Source organism: Gekko japonicus, unplaced genomic scaffold, assembly GCF_001447785.1.
Source record: "Gekko japonicus isolate JY-2015 unplaced genomic scaffold, Gekko_japonicus_V1.1 scaffold542, whole genome shotgun sequence".
Lineage (NCBI taxonomy): Eukaryota > Metazoa > Chordata > Lepidosauria > Squamata > Gekkonidae > Gekko > Gekko japonicus.
The window spans coordinates 787,291-803,998 of NW_015163104.1; the positions used below are offsets into that span (position 1 = coordinate 787,291).

At 50.1% G+C, this 16,708-nt stretch overlaps 2 protein-coding genes across 2 annotated transcripts in view; one reads left to right on the plus strand and one right to left on the minus strand.

Annotated features, from left to right (window-relative positions):
* LOC107106577 overlaps positions 1 to 6,574 on the minus strand; it is a 42,128-nt gene extending 35,554 nt beyond the window's left edge. The window contains exons 1-4 of the mRNA XM_015406758.1: positions 5,741 to 6,574; positions 2,614 to 2,725; positions 389 to 1,121; positions 92 to 168 (exon numbers count right to left, since the gene is read on the minus strand). Coding sequence (XP_015262244.1) covers positions 92 to 168; positions 389 to 1,121; positions 2,614 to 2,725; positions 5,741 to 6,574 — 1,756 coding nt within the window. The remainder of the gene's footprint in view (positions 1 to 91; positions 169 to 388; positions 1,122 to 2,613; positions 2,726 to 5,740) is intronic.
* Positions 1 to 16,708, plus strand: part of LOC107106595 — a 450,486-nt gene that overhangs the window by 257,537 nt on the left and 176,241 nt on the right.

Below are 16,708 nucleotides of genomic sequence, written 5' to 3' on the forward strand. Positions count from 1 at the left end.
TGTACAAAAGACCTGCAGCCCAAGCTGTGGCTGTTCAAACCTTTTCGTTCCCGCCCCTTCCCAGCCTGGTCTACTCAACTCCCTGCCTTACATTCTTCCCCGTCTCCAGAAACCTCCTGCCGATGCCCGCTCTGATGTTTTCTGACCAGCCACCGCACCAACTTTCCCCTGTAACGGACCTGCATTACCATCAGGGCAGCTGAACCACGCAGGTTGAATGTTTGTGCACATTCCGTGCAGTCAGATCCCAGCCACACCAGCTTTCCCTTTTAACAGACCTGCACTACTGTGCCTTCCCCACCGGCTTGCGCAGCTCGGCTTTTGAATCGGAACCAACTGGGCACAACAGACGAGACGCAAACACGGCCGCGCCCCCCTGGCCCGCTACAGGTTGTCTCGCAGGTGGATCTTCTTGTGTTTTGTAAGCGCCGGTCTCTCCCGGAAACTCCTCTCGCACACCAAACACTTGTACGGTTTCTCTCCCGTGTGGATCCGCAGGTGTGCCATGAGCAGTGCCGTGCGCGTGAAGCTTTTCCCACAGACCGAGCACGTGTAGGGCTTCTCCCCCGTGTGGACCCGCCGGTGCACGATGAGGTTCGAGTGCTGGCTGAAACCCTTCCCACAGTCCGAGCAAGTGTAGGGCTTCTCACCAGTGTGGGACCTCACGTGGTCTGTCAGAGCGGAGCTGCGGTGGAAGCTCTTCCCGCACTCGAGGCACTTGTAGGGCTTCTCGCCCAGATGGATCTTTTCGTGCTGGTGCAGGCCGGAGCTCCAGATGAAGCTCTTGCTGCAGAAGGAACAGGAGTAGGCTTTCTCCCCCGTGTGGATTCTCTGGTGTCCGAGCAGGCAGGAGCCCTGGGTGAAGCTCTTCCCGCAATCCAGGCACTTGTAGGGCTTCTCCCCTGTGTGGATTCTCAAGTGCCGGTTGAGGTGCGAGAGCTGGTGGAAACGTTTCCCGCACTCCATGCACTTGTGCGGTTTCAGCCCAGGGGGAGTTTTTTCACAGGCACTAACGTCGGAACTCGAACCAAAGACTCCCCTGCGATCTTCCGACGGTTCCTTTTTCTTAGGGCTGTCCACCTTAGAAACGGCTGTGTTTTTCCTGGCCAGCACCTCACTGTCTGCAGGAATGATAAGACAATTATCACTCGGAGGGAGTTCCAGCTGGATGTGACCCAGTCTTATTTATTTATTTAGCCAGGGAACAAAAAGCACGTTTTAAATCTATGTACAGACTTCCCTCTCTCCCAGAAGGGGGGGAGGGAGTGCACATGTTCTTGCTGCTGGCTGAACCCCTTTTTTGCTTCTCCCTCCTTTTGGCTCTCTACTATCACACCATAGGCGTAATCTTTGTGGGGGCGGCGGGGCTTCAGCCCCCGCCGAAATTTTCAGGAAGGTACTCAGCCTCCCCCGGGAGCCACCCTTGCTCCTAGCAAAGCAATGCCTCTGGCCCAGCCCCAGCCCCCCCCCCCCCCGGGAAATTGGAAAGTCTACACCCTTGTATCACTCATTTGTTAAAAATTCTGGGCAAGGTGGGGGGATTGGCTATCCCTCATGCCAATCATAAGGCCACCTCCTTCCCACATTTCCATCTGGCTGTGCAGGCTGTGGATTGCCACAAGGGACAATCAATCAGCGCTCTGCATGGCCAGAAGGGAGGTGGGAGGGAGAAGGCTTCATGATTGTCACAAGGGACAATCAGCACTCCAAACAGCCAGATGGGGAGATGGGAGGGAGGTGGTTTCATAATTGTCATGAGGAACAGTCAATCAGGACTCTGAACAGCCAGATGGGGAGGTGGGAAGGAGGTGGCTTCATGATTGTCACAAGGGATAGCCAGTCAGCACTCTCATCAGCCAGATGGGAGGCGGGGAGGCAGTTTCATGACTGTCACAAGGGCTAGCCAATCAGCCCTCTCAACAGCCAGATGGAAGGTGGGAAGGAGAGCAGCTTACAATCTCCTTCCCTTTCCCTCCCCACAACAGACACCCTGTGAGGTAGGTGGTGCTAACAGAGCTCTCTCAAGAACCGCCCTTGAGAGAACAGCTCTGAAAGAACTTGTGACTGACCCAAGGTCACACCAGCAGCTGCACGCCGAGGAGTGGGGAATCAAACCCGGTTCTCCCCGACTAGAGTCCGCGCTCCTAACCAGCATACCAAACTGGCTCTATTTGTTTTCTATTTATTGTTAGGTTAGTCACATTTTTAATGTCACTGTGTAACCTGCCCTGAGCCCGCTTGCAGGGAGGGTGGGATAGAAACTGAAGTAATAAATAAAGAAGTCGAAATTCTAGCCTTAAGTTGACAGGCTTTAGGTCAGCTCTTTAAGCTGATTACTTCCTTCATAATATCAGTGTTCCAACACATTGGTCTAAGTCTATTATGATTCTGGTTTAACTGAAGAGGAATGGCAGATTGAAGAAAATGGCACTGTGAAGTATTTAATATCAACTGCAAAGGGAAACGATAATTATTTTACTAACTGCTATTATTGATTGTCCATCTGAGGTATGCCCTTCACGGTCCTGCAATGTGTGCTGCGCAGGGGTGACATGTACACCATTTCAAATAAAGTCAATAATAAAGAAACTCCGAGGCACCACAAAGCCTTACCCAACAAAGTGGGATCCGCACTGCTCTCTTGCGTCTCCCTTTTGGAGCTGACAAGCGGAGCGGCCTTCGTTTTGGAGGAATACAGGCCCACCTCCGCCAACAGCCCAGAGACCTGAGAGAGAATGAAAACCTGGATCAGAACCCGATCAGAACATCGTGGTGGGCCCCACGCTGACTGGAAGCAAAGCAGAAGGTCTCCGGTTCAACCCGACCTCGGAAGGTCTCTCCCATAGGAGACTGTCCACCAGTGACTCCCCCCCCAGTCAGCTCCCGCTTGCGGAACCACCCTCACTGAAGTGTCCGGTCTTCCTCTGTCTCAGGCCTGGATTCCTCTCTGACCACGTGGAATGGCTTCCAGTGGAGCAGGCTGGGGGGGTGCTGTCTCTTCTGGGTTTTTTGGAAGGAGAAATAAAGCAGAGGCGGGCAACCAAGATGATGAGGGGGGTTGAGCACCTTCCGTGTGAGGAAAGGCTGAAGAGTCCGGGACTTTTCAGTTTAGAAAAGAGGCTACATGAGAGCGGCTTATAAGATTATGCATGGGGTGGAGGGCGTGGACAAGGAGACATTTTTCTCCTGCTCCCAAAATACTAGCCCTCAAAGGCATCCAATGAAGCCGAGGGGGCTGTAGGTGCAGGACGGAGAAAAGGAAATACTTCTTTTACACAGAGAGCGATTAATGTGGAATTCGCTGCCAGAGGATGTCGTGAGGGCCACAGGCATTAGACAGCTTTAAAAGGGGATTAGACAGATTCATGGAGGGTAATAGCCATGGTGACTGAGGGGAACCCCTCACATAATCCTCTGAATCCCAGAGCCAGGCGGCAACATCCGGGGAAGGCCTCGGCCTCTATGCCCTGTTGTTGGCCCTCCAGAGGAACTGATTGGCTGCTGTGTGAGGCAGGATGCTGAACTAGGTGGACTATTGGTCTGATTCAGCAGATCTCCCGGCCCTGACCTGGACGGCCCAGGCTAGCCTGATCTCGTCAGATCTCAGCCGCTTAGTATTTGGGTGGGAGGCCACCAAGGAAGTCCAGGGTTTCGACGCAGAGGCAGGCGATGGCAAACCACTGCTGAGCATCTCTTGCCTCGAAAACCCCATAAGGGGTCTCCAGGAGTCGGCAGCGACTTGACCGCAGTTGACACACATACACTGCACAAGACCTCCCAAATGGTGAGGCCGAGGATCGAACCTGGGACCTTCCGCAGTGCTCTTATCACGGATGCATTTTTGTTTTGCTTATTTTTACTTATATCCCACTTTGCTTCCCGATCTGGACTCAATACGGCTTAGAATACTGTTCCCCTCGCCTCCATTTCCCCACAACCACCACCTTGTAAGGTAGGTGACGAGCCCGAGAGAGGAGGTGATGAGCCCAAGGTCACCCAACAAACCCCCATGACAGAGATGGGGATACAACCCCAGGTCTCCCATGATCCTAGACAGGCACTCTGCCCATTACACCACACCAGCTCTCCCATCGCACCACAGCCACTGTAAGCTAGGAAGCTGTTCAGGCCTCCCAAAGGTACACACCTGGCATCCTGTCAGGCTTGCGCACTCCCTCTCTCCTCCCCTCCTGAGGTCTTTCCACACGTTAAAAAAAAAAAAATCTGGACACCTTGGATAGCCCAAAAGAGGGAAAACTGCCATGTGCAAATAGCCCTGATTTCAGAAGTCTTCACCTTGCTGTGGCCATCTAAATGTCATGACACCATCCCCACGAGGGCTCTTTTTGGAGCAGGTACTCATTTGCATATTAAGCGACACACCCCTAATGTAGCCAATCCTCCAAGAGCTTACAGTAGCTCCTGTAAGAAGAGCTCTGTAAGCTCTTGGAGGATAGGCTACATTAGGGGGGTGTGGCCTAATATGCAAAGGAGTTCCTGCTACAAAAAGAGCCCTGCCGGCGGGCCACAACCAATGCTCCCTCTAAGCTGTGGAGTCTTCTGAGCAAAAATTCTACTTTGTGAGCTACTGCCATTAAAGATGTGAGCAAGCAATTTGGCTCCTGCATAAATTAGTTTGCTCTGAAACCATCCTTCCTGAGCTAAGACAAAAATGTCTGAGCTGGACCCTTAAAAATCTGTGAGCTCGCTCACACTAACTCAGCTTAGAGGGAACACTGCCCACGGCCCAGGACTCCACATCCTGCTCCCACAGTCTTCTCTCTTGAAGCTAGGGTTGCTAATCTCCAGTTCAGTGTAGTGGTTAAGAGTGGCAGACTCTAATTTGGAGAACCGGGTTTGATTCCCCACTCCTCCACACACAGCCAGCTGGGTGACCATGGGTCAGTCACAGTTCTCTGAGAGCTGTTCTCTCAAGACCAGTTCTCTCAGAGCTCTTTCAGCCCCACCTACCTCACAGGGCGTCCGTTGTGGGGGGAGGAAGGGAAACGTGATCGTAAGCTACTCTGAGACTCCTTCGGGTAGTGAAAAGCAGGGTAGAAAAACCAACCCTTCTTTCAGGTGTGTCCTGGAGAGTTCCCAGAACGACAACTGATCTCCAGGTGACAGGGATCAGTTCCTCTGGAGAAAATGGCAGCTTTGGAGGGTGGACTCTATGGCATCACACACCACTGAGGTCCCTCTCCTCTCCTCCCCATGGCTCTACCCCCTAAATAGGGTTACCAAACGCCGGCGGAGGGAATCGATTTCCTGGCTGGATGTATGCTGCAGGGGACGGCTGCGCGTGCTGCACCCGCCGTCGCCAGGATGTGACGCTCCGCGTTACTCTGGCAACGGGGCTGTTTGGAGTCCCGTTGCCAGAGTGACGCAGAGCGTCACATCCTGGCGACGGCGGGGGCACCGCGTATCGCCGTCCCCCGCGGCACACATCCCGCCAGGAAATAGATTCCCCCCGCCGGCGTTTGGTAAGCCTGCCCCTAAATTTGCAAGAATTTCCCAACCCAGAGCTGACAACTCTACTTGAGGCTCTGAGTCACAGCCAGCCACTACCTCTTTTGTTTTAGAAAAGCTGGAAAGGATTCAGATGGTGGCCACAATCCTCCCAGCCTCTCCTAAACTAGTCATCCACTTGTGTGTGTGTGTGTGTGTGTGTTCAAGCTCCAGAAATCTTTCACAAATGGAGGGTGGGGTGGGGTGGGGAGATGAGGCAGGGAAGCCTCACCACTTTCTCCATATGTTGTAAGGGCAACATGGACTCATAGCTCCCCTCTCCTTCCGCAAGAGGCTCAGAGAGGTCACAGGCCAGTCTCAGGGGCTCCTCCTGCCGCTGCAAGAAGTCCTCGGCCAAGGCCACCGCCTGAGCGCAGGTCTCTGGGCCCCCTTCCTTCACCCAGTTCTGGATTTCCTGGGGCAGGACAGTCAGGAACTGCTCCAGGATCAGCAGCTCCAGGATCTGCTCCTTCGTCCTCCTCTCGGGCTTCAGCCACTGATAGCAGAGGAACCAGAGGCGGCTGCACACCTCCCGCGGACCCTCGGCCTCCAGATAGCAGAACCGCCGGAAGCGCTGGCGGCGGGTCTCCACACTGACAGTCTCTTCCTCGCCTGTCTCGTCTTTGGAAAACACCCTGCCATCCGTCTCCGGGCCGGAACGGAGCTGGGCCAGCCGTTCTCCTGTGGGCTGATGGCTGGAGCTAGTGGCTCCTTCAAATGGTGGTGGGCAAGGCCCAGCTTGGTCCCATGGGGAGGGATCTGTGATCCGTGGGTTCCCCCATCCCGTGTGAAAGGACTGCAGCTCCTTCGGGAAATCCTGCCACCGGGTTTCCCAAGGTTGTGCCAACCTCTCCTCAGCTTCCTCTTTGATTTGCGGAGGTGTCAATTTGTCTGGAAGTTCCCCTATATTCCTGTTCTGGATGCTGCGAGGAGTTTCTTTCGCTCCCTCAGCGTCTTCCTCTGGTTTGGGTCTCACCAAGCCCTGTTCTTCTGTTTGCCCTCTAGGCTGGAGTCTGACTTGGAACAGCGGGACTGAATTTCCCACAGTCTCTTGCTCGGCAGCCATTTTCTCTCTCAGGCTCAGGGAGGCCTGCTTGTAGTGAAGGGCCTCGGTCTCTGTAGGTGTTGGTCCCTGTCTCTCAACCTTTAGGGACAATCTTCTCTCAGGGCTTCTCCTCGAACCCTGATGGAAACTGGGCTTCCAACCAGGATTCAAGTCTTCTCAAAGATATTCCACGGAAGTGCAATGTTTAAATAAAACAGGCATTAAACAGGTGGCAGCAGAGACTTGCATGAGGGATGTCACCCTACAGGAAAGAGACACACACAGGAATGACATAAAACACATAGAAACAGACTCTTAGGAAAACAGGTGCTGGGGAAACAAATCCTGAATTTGGTGACAGGCAAGGACTTAAGCTTAGTTTTTCGGTCTCCCTATCCCATTTATACAATCTCATGACACAGGGGAAAATAATATTTTATTTCCTAAATGATATAAAGAGAGCCTATATAGCTATTTGGCACATTTTAGTACATCCTTTTCCCAAGCAGCTCTGGCTGACATACATGGTTCTCCCTTTCCCCTTTCTATCCTCACAACATCCCCGCGAGGTAGGTTACACTAAGTGGCCGAAGGTCAGCCAGCAATCTTTGTGAATGGTTAGGATTTGGGAGGGCTTCTGGCCCTGCTGGTGGACCTCCTGATGGCCCCTGGGTTTTGGCCCCCGTGTGACACACACTGTTGGACTGGATGGGCCACTGGCCTTATCCAACACATGGTTTCTCTTTGTTCTTTTGAACCTAGATCTCACAGATCGTAGTCTGGCATTCTACCCACCGAACTACAATTCTGGTTTACCTCTTTTCTCCCCCTGCCCACCTTTGGAAGAGAAGATACCTGTAACTGCTAGTTGCCCCTGCCTTCTGTGGCTAGGCAGATGGTAACCTGAGACAGGGCCTTCTTCGTCTTGGTACCAAAACTCTGGAGCTTCCTGCCCAAGGATATTTGTCTGACCCCTTCTATCACTGTCTTCCACCAGTAGGTGAAGACTCCCCCCCCCCCCCCGTTTTGTCTGGCTTTCCCTCAGCAACACCTCCTTTTCACTCTACACTTTAAACATCATCTCTACATCTTTACATATGTATGTATGTCTGGGTTTTAACTGGATTTCTTATCAGTTTTTATGCTCTGTTTTAATTGTTAGCCATCTTGGTGGCTCTGATTGGGGGGAGAGGTGGCATGTATATGTCGTAAATCAGTAAATGAAATTCTGTCCAAGCAGGTTCATTTGTGGCCCCCTCGGCTTCTGAGACTCCATAAGACACAGCCTTGCTCTCCAACCTGTCTTCATGAGCAAAAGGTCTAGAAGCCAGCATTGCATAGTGGTTTAAAGCAGGGCTATTTTTGGGCAGGAACGCACAGGCAAGGAGTTCCGGCTGGCTCCTGAGTTGGCCACACCCAGCAGGAACTCATTAGCATAATAGGCCACACCTAACAGCAGAAACTCAGTAGGATTGGCTACATTAGGGGTGTGTGGCCTAACATGCAAAGAAGTTCCTGCTACAAAAAAGCCCAGGGTTTTGACAACAAAGTACCGTATTTTTCAGACCATAAGACGCACCTGACCATAAGACACACCTAGTTTTTAGAGGAGGAAAACAGGGAAAAAAATATTCTGAACCCTGGGGCTCAGTATTCGGTCCATAAGACGCACACACTTTTCCCCTCACTTTTTTTGGAAGAAAAAGTGCGTCTTATGGTCCAAAAAATACGGTAAACAGAATAAGAAGCAAAAGGTGGGTGTGGCTGGATGACCACACTTCTGGTAACATGGGGGTGTGGCTTAATATGCTAATGAGTTCCTGCTGTTGGGTGTGGCCTATTATGCTAATGAGTTCCTGCTGGGCTTTTTCTACAAAAAAAGCCCTGGTTTAAAGGTCCCCATTGGGGAGAAAGGGGGATTATAAATAAAGTAAAATTTATTTATTTATTTATACTTATATTTATACCCCGCCCGCCCTGTAAACAGGCTCTGGGCGGCTTACAGAAGACGGCAACGTATGCCGAATTAGCATAAAACCATAAAACATTACAATAATATAAAATATTCTTAGCATTACAACAATAACATTTAAAGTGCTTGCAGTATTAACATAGATGGCGTGATTTTTCATTCCGGCAATCTCCTGATCTTACGGCCAGTCCCATGGTCAAGATATTAAATGGTGTAATCCATAGTCCATAGTGGACCAGTCCCATATTCCATATGTTCAATGGAATAGTTGGTGGTTACAGTGGTGGCGATGGCGGCTCCTATTTGAAAGCCTGGCGGAAGAGCTTTGTCTTGCAGGCCCTGCGGAACTGTACAAGGTCCTGCAGGGCCCTGATCTCTTCCGGGAGCTCGTTCCACCAGTAAGGAGCCACCACTGAAAACACCCTGGCCCTGGTGACGGCAAGCCTCCCATCCTTGGGGCCAGGAATAGTTAAACGCTGTTGTGGCCCAAACCGTAGTGCTCTCTGGGGTATAAATGGGGAAAGGCGGTCCCTCAGGTAAAAATAAAATCATATTTTTAAAAATAAAAATTGAGTTCTCTGTGTGCAAAGAATGTTTTCATACGGAGAAGGAAATGAGCTCCTACCTGCAGCTGTAAATGGTATGACTGAGACTTTGATCCTGCAGAGCATCAGAATTTAAAAAAACAGAACAAAACAAAAACCCAAGAAAAAAATCACAGGTGCAAATTCTGGCTTTGCTGCTTCCAGAAAGCTGAATGAATTAACGTTTCTACATTAACTGAGCTCCGCTTACACTATCATTAGCTCCACTTTGATGCAACATGGCCAGATGTTGAAAAATTGTATAGGGAAAGGTGAACCCACATTTATACAAAGGACAGAGGAGAGAGAGAAGAACAATAACAACCCCCCCCCCCCCAAAAAGGTAGGAAATTGTAACCTCTTTCTCAAAGCTACGTGTGCCCTAGCCTGGCTAAAATAAAGAATAATAATACAGATGTAAAGAATAAAGGTCATGCATTTTTAAAAAATGGAACTCTATCCATTTTGCCTTATTGAAAATGCCTGGCTGTGTTTGCTATCTTTAAAAACGTGATTCTCCCCATAACGGGACATTTTAGATCTCCCAACTCAGACCCCAACACCCCAACCCTTAAAGGCCCTCCCCCCATTCAACTCACCCCGGCTGCTGCAAACACTTGCAATGCAACAATAGCTGCCCAGCAGAAGCTTAACTGGGAACCAAAGCAGGAAGGGGCTTCACATTGTTTACCGTCCCCTCCCCAACACCTCTCAAAGTTCGGGAGCCTGTCTGCAAAGGAGTTCTCTATGACTTTAACCCTTGGAAGCAAAAGTGGCAAGCTTGCGGCACCTAGAAAGCAAACAGATTGGGACAGAAAACTTCTAAGGGGAGGAAGGACCAGTCATTTTCTTTTCTTTCCCCTGAGTGTTATTCCCGATTGCAAGCTGCTTAGGGCAGGAAACCATCTTGAGCCCTTTCCTCTGTTGGCTCCCCTAAATCCAGTTTAAGATTGCAATTGCAAACTCTTTGGGGGCAGGGACCATTGTTCCCTCTAAGCTGAGTGAGTGTGAGCCAGCTCACAGTTTTTTAGCCTCCAGCTCACACATTTTCGTCTCAGCTCAGGAAGGAGGGCTCCAGAGCACACTAATTTCTGCAGTAGCCAAATTGCTCACTCACAACTTTCATACCGGTAGCTCACAAAGTAGGAGTTTTGCTCACAAAACTTCACAGCTTAGAGGGAACATTGGCAGGGACCTGTCTTTCTCCATTCCTTCTGTTGCCTTCTCCCTCCGGGAGAGAACGGAGTTCGGGGAGGGGAGGGGGTCTCAGCATGGTACACTGCCATAGAGTCTACCCTTCAAAGTAGCCATTTCCTCCAGGGGAACGGATCTCTGTCAGCTGGAGATCAATTGTAAAAGCGGGAGATCTCCAGGCCCCACCTGGAGGCTGGCAACCCTACTTCCCGAGTTCCATTTAAGTCGGGCTGCCAACCTCTAGGTCCATTGCCTCCCCAAACCATGCCCTCCCAGGTTCCTCCCCCAGATCTCCCAGAGATTTCCAGTCCAGAGTTGGCAACCCTGTCTTTCTCCCTTCCCTTTTTTGCATCCCTGGAATTCTATTATTATTATTGTTATTTTTTATTTTATTTTAAATATCTTTATTTATATCATTTTCTCAAGTATAACATGTTGTTATTGTTATTATTGTTATTCTTCGTATGACAGAGTTATGCACAGGAAGCATATAATAATATAAATGTAAAATACATAACCTAGTTGATACAATGGATATGCAGGCCGATTGGAGAATCCCCCTAAATACTACAATCTAGATTTTCAATCCATTCAGTTGCAGCTGGGGAGAGTTCAAAGAGCTCCATCACATCTCCCTGGAAAGCATGACGCTCACATTCCTGTGAAAGACGGAAAATAGTTTGGCGGGCTGCACCCATTTAAACAATAGGTCTGCACAGCTGCCAAAGCCTGTTTGTATTCTATTGGCCATACAATTATAGCTCAACTCCTTGTGGTGCACCCTGGATAGTGCTAAAGAGCTAGAACTTCTGGCTGCCAGACAATCGTAGGATCTCCTGGATACGCTACACACATGGAGTCCAATTGTAGACTGTAAACTCCATGTGGCAAGGACTGACCTGGCCAGTTTGGTGTAGTGGTTAGGAGTGCGGACTCTGGAGAACTGGTCCGCGTTTGATTCCCCGCTCCTCCGCATGCAGCCAGCTGGGTGACCTTGCTCAGTCACAAGTTCTCTCAAAGCGGTTCTCTCAAGAGCAGTCCCTGAAAGAGCTCTCTCAGCCCCACCTTCCTCACAGAGTATCTGTTGTGGGGAGAGGAAGGGAAGGAGATTGTAAACCGCTCTCAGACTCTGAAGTTCCGGGTATAAATGGTTTGCATCTCTCTTTTGTCTGTTGGAATGACTTTGGTACAGAAATTCAACCACTGTAGATTCTCAGCAGAGGGCTATTTGTTGTAGAAAAGCTAAACCGGGTGGAGTTCTGCCTGCTGTTTTAAAGGACGCCCCTTCCCTCCCAAACTGTACAATATCCAGAACAAAGTTGGAGTCCAAGGGGGCACCTTAAGACCAACACAGTTTAATTCAGTGTACAAGCTCTCGCGGGCACGCACACCTCTTCAGATTCGCAGCCACGTTTTCGTTTCCTACCATTTCTTATGCCGTTCAAACCAACTCTGCCCCCGTGAAGGAAGGGTTATTAAAGTGTCAGCAGACTGATTCCTAGAGAGGTCTGTGAAATTGACGAGGGGGGGGGGGGACAGTAATGACCGAAGAGCCTTTCCTGTTCCTTCCCCCCCCGCTCAGGGGGGGGGGGGGGGGAAATCTGCATTTTGAATTTCCTAAACTCGAGCGTCGGAGTTACTAGGTGCAACCCTGGAGGGAGCTTAGCTGCCGCGTTCAGGTGGCGGTGAGTTTCAAGGCGCTTAACAGTTTTCTCATAAGAAGGTAAAACTACCGGCAAAGGAGAGGGAGAGAATTAAACGGGCAAAGTAATGCACTTTCTAACCTATCCCCTTCAGAGCCACCACCTCCTATATAGAGGTGGACTCAGAGCCCGGGAGGAGACCTGGGTGACTGATCCCTGCATGGAAACCAGTGTTCCCTCTAAGCTGAGTTAGTGTGAGCTAGCTCACAGTTTTTTAAGCCTCCAGCTCACGCATTTTTGTCTTAGCTCAGGACGGACAGCTTCAGAGCAAACTAATTTATGCAGCAGCCAAATCGCTCGCTCACAACTTTAATGCCCGTAGCTCACAAAGTCAATTTTTTGTTCACAAGACTCCACAGCTTCGAGGGAACATTGATTTGGAAACTCCTATCTAGAACCAAGTTAAGAATGGGGCATGTGTCAAGTTGACAACTTTTCAAACAGCCCTTGTAGTTCCTTCCCAGAGGTTCGATTGACAACCCTGAGCCAGTAATCATATTTTACTACCAAAAAACTCTGTCTGATTTCTGCAGTCCTCTTGAAAAGGGCAGGGGAAGATTAGGGCGTGTTAGCAACCCTAGAATTGAGGCCATGAAATAGTCTCTTCTTCCCTCTGACCTGCAAAATTGAAGATTTTTAAAGAGACAGCACTGATTTTCACTTAAGAGCCATATAGAGAGTTAAGAACATAAAGAAGAGCCCTGCTGGATCAGGCCAATGGTCCACTTCTAGTATTTTGGGAGAGGGAGGAAGATTTCTCCTTGTCAACTCTCTCCGCCCCATGCATCCATATAGAGATGTGATATATTTGCAGATACTTAAAACTGGGTGTCGAAATGACTTCATTCACAACAGAGAGAACCCATAGCTAGGTTGGCAGAGCTTTTCATGTAGGAGATCCCAGGCTTGATCTCCAACATCTCCAGTTAAAAGGATCTCTGGTAACAGGTATTGACCTTTTTTGCCTGTGAGATCCTGGCAAGCCGGCCAGAGGAGATGAGCTAACTATCTGACTTGGCCCTTTCACATAAAGACTATTCTGTGAGGTGGCCGTGGCTCAGGGGTGGAGCACCCATGCAGAAAGTTCTGAGTTCAGTTCCCGGTAATATTAGCCAAAGGGTGAGGGGGGGGAAACCTCCCTCTCCCTGAGACCTCAAACAGCCACCTCCTGTCCCAGAAGAGACCAACCTGAGTAGGAAGGACCACTGGTCTAACTGTGTGTGACGCAGCTTCAAATGTTCTAAACTTGGAGTGCACGTATGTTTGGTGTCAAACCAGGTGCATGCTGGGAGTTTTATTTTGCCATTTTTGAAACATAATTCTGAGACACCTGGAGACTCAATTTGGATTGAGACTGTGGGGAGAGGGGGTTAAATGTCCTCCCCCGTGCCATTTCCCCCAACCTGAACTGAGGAGCCAGTGTTCGCCCCACAGAGTTAATTTACATGTCCTGATGGGCTACGACATTGAAGTTTCCTCAGTGGGGCCATAGCGGTTCTCCAGGGCCAGTTCTAGTCAGAAAAATGGCATGCTGGGGAGAGGCTTGAGCTGTCTGTCCCCACAAGCTGGGGTCTCCTTTCAAGTCAGGCCAACATGTCCCTGAGAACTCCCAGCATTCATCTGGCTTGGCAGGACATAGACCGGACCAGAAATAGTATAATGTGTGGTCAACTACCTCACTGGGTGTCTGTTGTGGGGAGGGAAAGGGAAAGGAGATTGTGAGCTGCTCTGAGACTCCTTCGGGTAGTGAAGGGCGGGGTATAAATCCAATCTCTTCTTCTTCAGTTCCTCAGGAAGTTGGTATTGTGAGAGACCTTTCTTTGTGTGAGACCCTGGAAAGGTCCTAACAGTCAGAGGACATGATTCCAAGCTAGATGGATTGATTAAATACTGGGATTTCTCCTGGCTCTTCTCTGACAATCTGTTCTCTCTCTCTCTCTCTTTCAGGGGAATGTCACTTGCTGGAGCCACAGTGTTGCCAGGTTCAACAAAATGTCTGCCAGTCGGGGAACATTAACCACCTGACGCATCTCTCAGGCATCCTGCCATGTTTCGGTGCATCATTCTGTGAGGTGGATGGCCCTGAATCCAGTCCACATGAACAAGGGTTGAGAAGGGGAGGTGCTAGGCTTGAACTGAGATTGGCCCTTTCTAGGTGTCATGGCCACAGAGCTCAAGGCTACACACAAGCAGAATGATTTGCCTAGGATCAAGCTGGAAGAGCTGGATCCGGTCGCCCTTGAAACAGGGGGAGGGTTGGAGTCTGACGGAAAACCCCTGCATCTTGTCCAGGCCGGGAGTATTCGGGAATATCCCCACGCCACGGCACCCTCACAAGTAAAGCAGGAACAACCGGATGAGGGATTGCCACAGCTTTGGGAAGCCCAGTGGCAGGAGTTCCTGAAGGCGGTAGAGACTCCCCGTTCAAGATGGGGCCACCATGCAAAGCTGCCAGAGTTGACAGTGTGGGAGGATACGAAGATGATTCCGGCCCTCTCTGAAGGACCGGCCAACGCTGATCAACCCCTTCGAAGAGAGGGAGAAGTGAAACCGCTGGAAGGCCTCCGCAGCGTGGGTGGAGGCGAGGAAGACGGTAGGAAAGTGAAGGAAGAAGCCCTTGAGGAGAATTGCGCCAATGTGGATGGGCAGCGCCACCAGTTCTGGCACTTCCGCTACCAGGAGGCTGAGGGGCCCCGAGAGGTGTATGCCCAGCTCCGGGAATTATGTTACCAGTGGTTGGCGCCTGAGAGGCACACCAAGGAGCAGATCCTGGAGCTGGTGATCCTGGAGCAGTTCCTGACCATCCTGCCAGCAGAGATCCAGAGCTGGGTCCGAGAAGGAGGACCGGAGAACTGTGCCCAGGCGGTAGTCCTGGCGGAAGACTTCCTGCTGAGGCAGCTGGAGAGGCCAGTAAAGCAGGTGAGAGCCCGAAAGGACCCAGGAAAGAGCAAGACCCCAACAGCACCTTAAAGACTCACAAAAATTTGTGGCAGGGGATAGCTTTCCCTTAGCAGGTTTGCTTTGGAGAAGTGTATGAGCCAGGACATGCAGGTAGAGTCAGGCCTCAAGGTCCAAACTGTTTCTCACTTTGAAAACTGACAGGGCCTCTAAGACAGAGGTGTAAAACTCATTTGTGACGAGGGCCGGATCTAACATAAATGTCACTTTATCGGGCCGGGTCATGTGTGTCATAAAATGTAATGCCAGGCACCGGAGATATAAACTTTATAAAGAACACCGGCAAGCCCAATTAACAATATTGGTTTTTTAGCCAAAATGCAAACAGAAGCAATTGATTCCTAGGAGTGAAAGCAACTGATGTACTGGGGAGCCCACAAAAGCCCCAGTAAATGTATTTTATCATATGCAAGACTCGTTTTTCCCAAGGGATACCATAAAAAGGGGAGTACTTTATATTTCCATACATACCAGTTGCTTGCGAGCCGGGTAAGAGCCCTGGATGGGCCGGTTCTGGCACCTGGGCCTTACGTTCTAAGGGAAGGATTAGCCCAGTCCCCCCCCCCCCCCACAATAATTTTTTAATTGATTATTTAGTCTGTTACATTGAGAGTTTATATTTATTTACATTTTCTCCCCTCCCTTCCTCCCTCCCTCTCTTTTAGTCATAGTCTTTTCCCCCCAGCCAAGGGCATAGAGTCTTGATCTTCCACTGAATGTCCTTCCTTCTTTCTTTCATCATCCAGTCTAGGTAGATCTTCCATCTGGTCTTGATTTCCGTGGATTTTTCTTCCCATGTTGTTCCCTTGTTGGTTGACTCCACAATGTCTGACTGTATAAAATCAAACAAATAGTTGTGCCAGATTTCTATTGTCCATTTACTTTTGTCTTTCCAACCCAGCGCGATAACTGCCTTGGTGGGATAGACTCAATGTCTATACGGTGCCAGGACCTAGCCTAGGAGGCAAGGCTAGGAATAGGTTTAGGAATAAAACCTTCCCGTGGAGAAACCAGTAAGAGTCCAGTAGCACCTTAAAGACTAACAACATTTGTGGTAGGGGATGAGCTTTTATGAATCACTGCTCACAAATCGTGTTAGTCTTTAAGGTGCTACTGGACTCTTACTCTTTTCTACTGCTACGGACAGACTGAGACGGCCACGCATCTTCATCTCTCTCTGTGGCGAAACAGTCCGCCGTGGACTACACCAGTCACAAACCAAAGGTTGACCACAGGGGGAAGGGTAAAGCTGTTGTTCGGGGGCAAGGAGATTTTAGCACACCCTCCTCAGTGCACCCATTTTACACCGACAAGCCGGGCCTCCTCTCTTGACACCCAGGGTTGCACCAATCAAATAGGCACATTCCAGGCAATGGTCCCTCTCAGCCGTGGAGTCCTGTGAGCAGAAGTTCTACTTGGTGAGCAACTGGCATGAAAGTTGTGAGGGAGTGATTTGGCTGCTGCATAAATCAGTGAAGGAACAGTGTCTTCTGCGTGGCAAGCCCGGAATTCACTGTTCTCCTGGCTGGAGATTGGGAACCCAAAAGTATGTGTGTGCTGAGACATCTGCTGACTATGAAGTCACTTGGCCTTGACAGAAAGACGAGAAAGAAAGCTGTCTGCAGACACATTCCTGAATATAGTAGGTCATCATAATATGGGGTGACTTGTGTAACTTTCGATATGTAAGAAGGGGAGGAGGGAAAGAACGGGGGGGAAGAGATTTTCAATAAATAACGCTGGT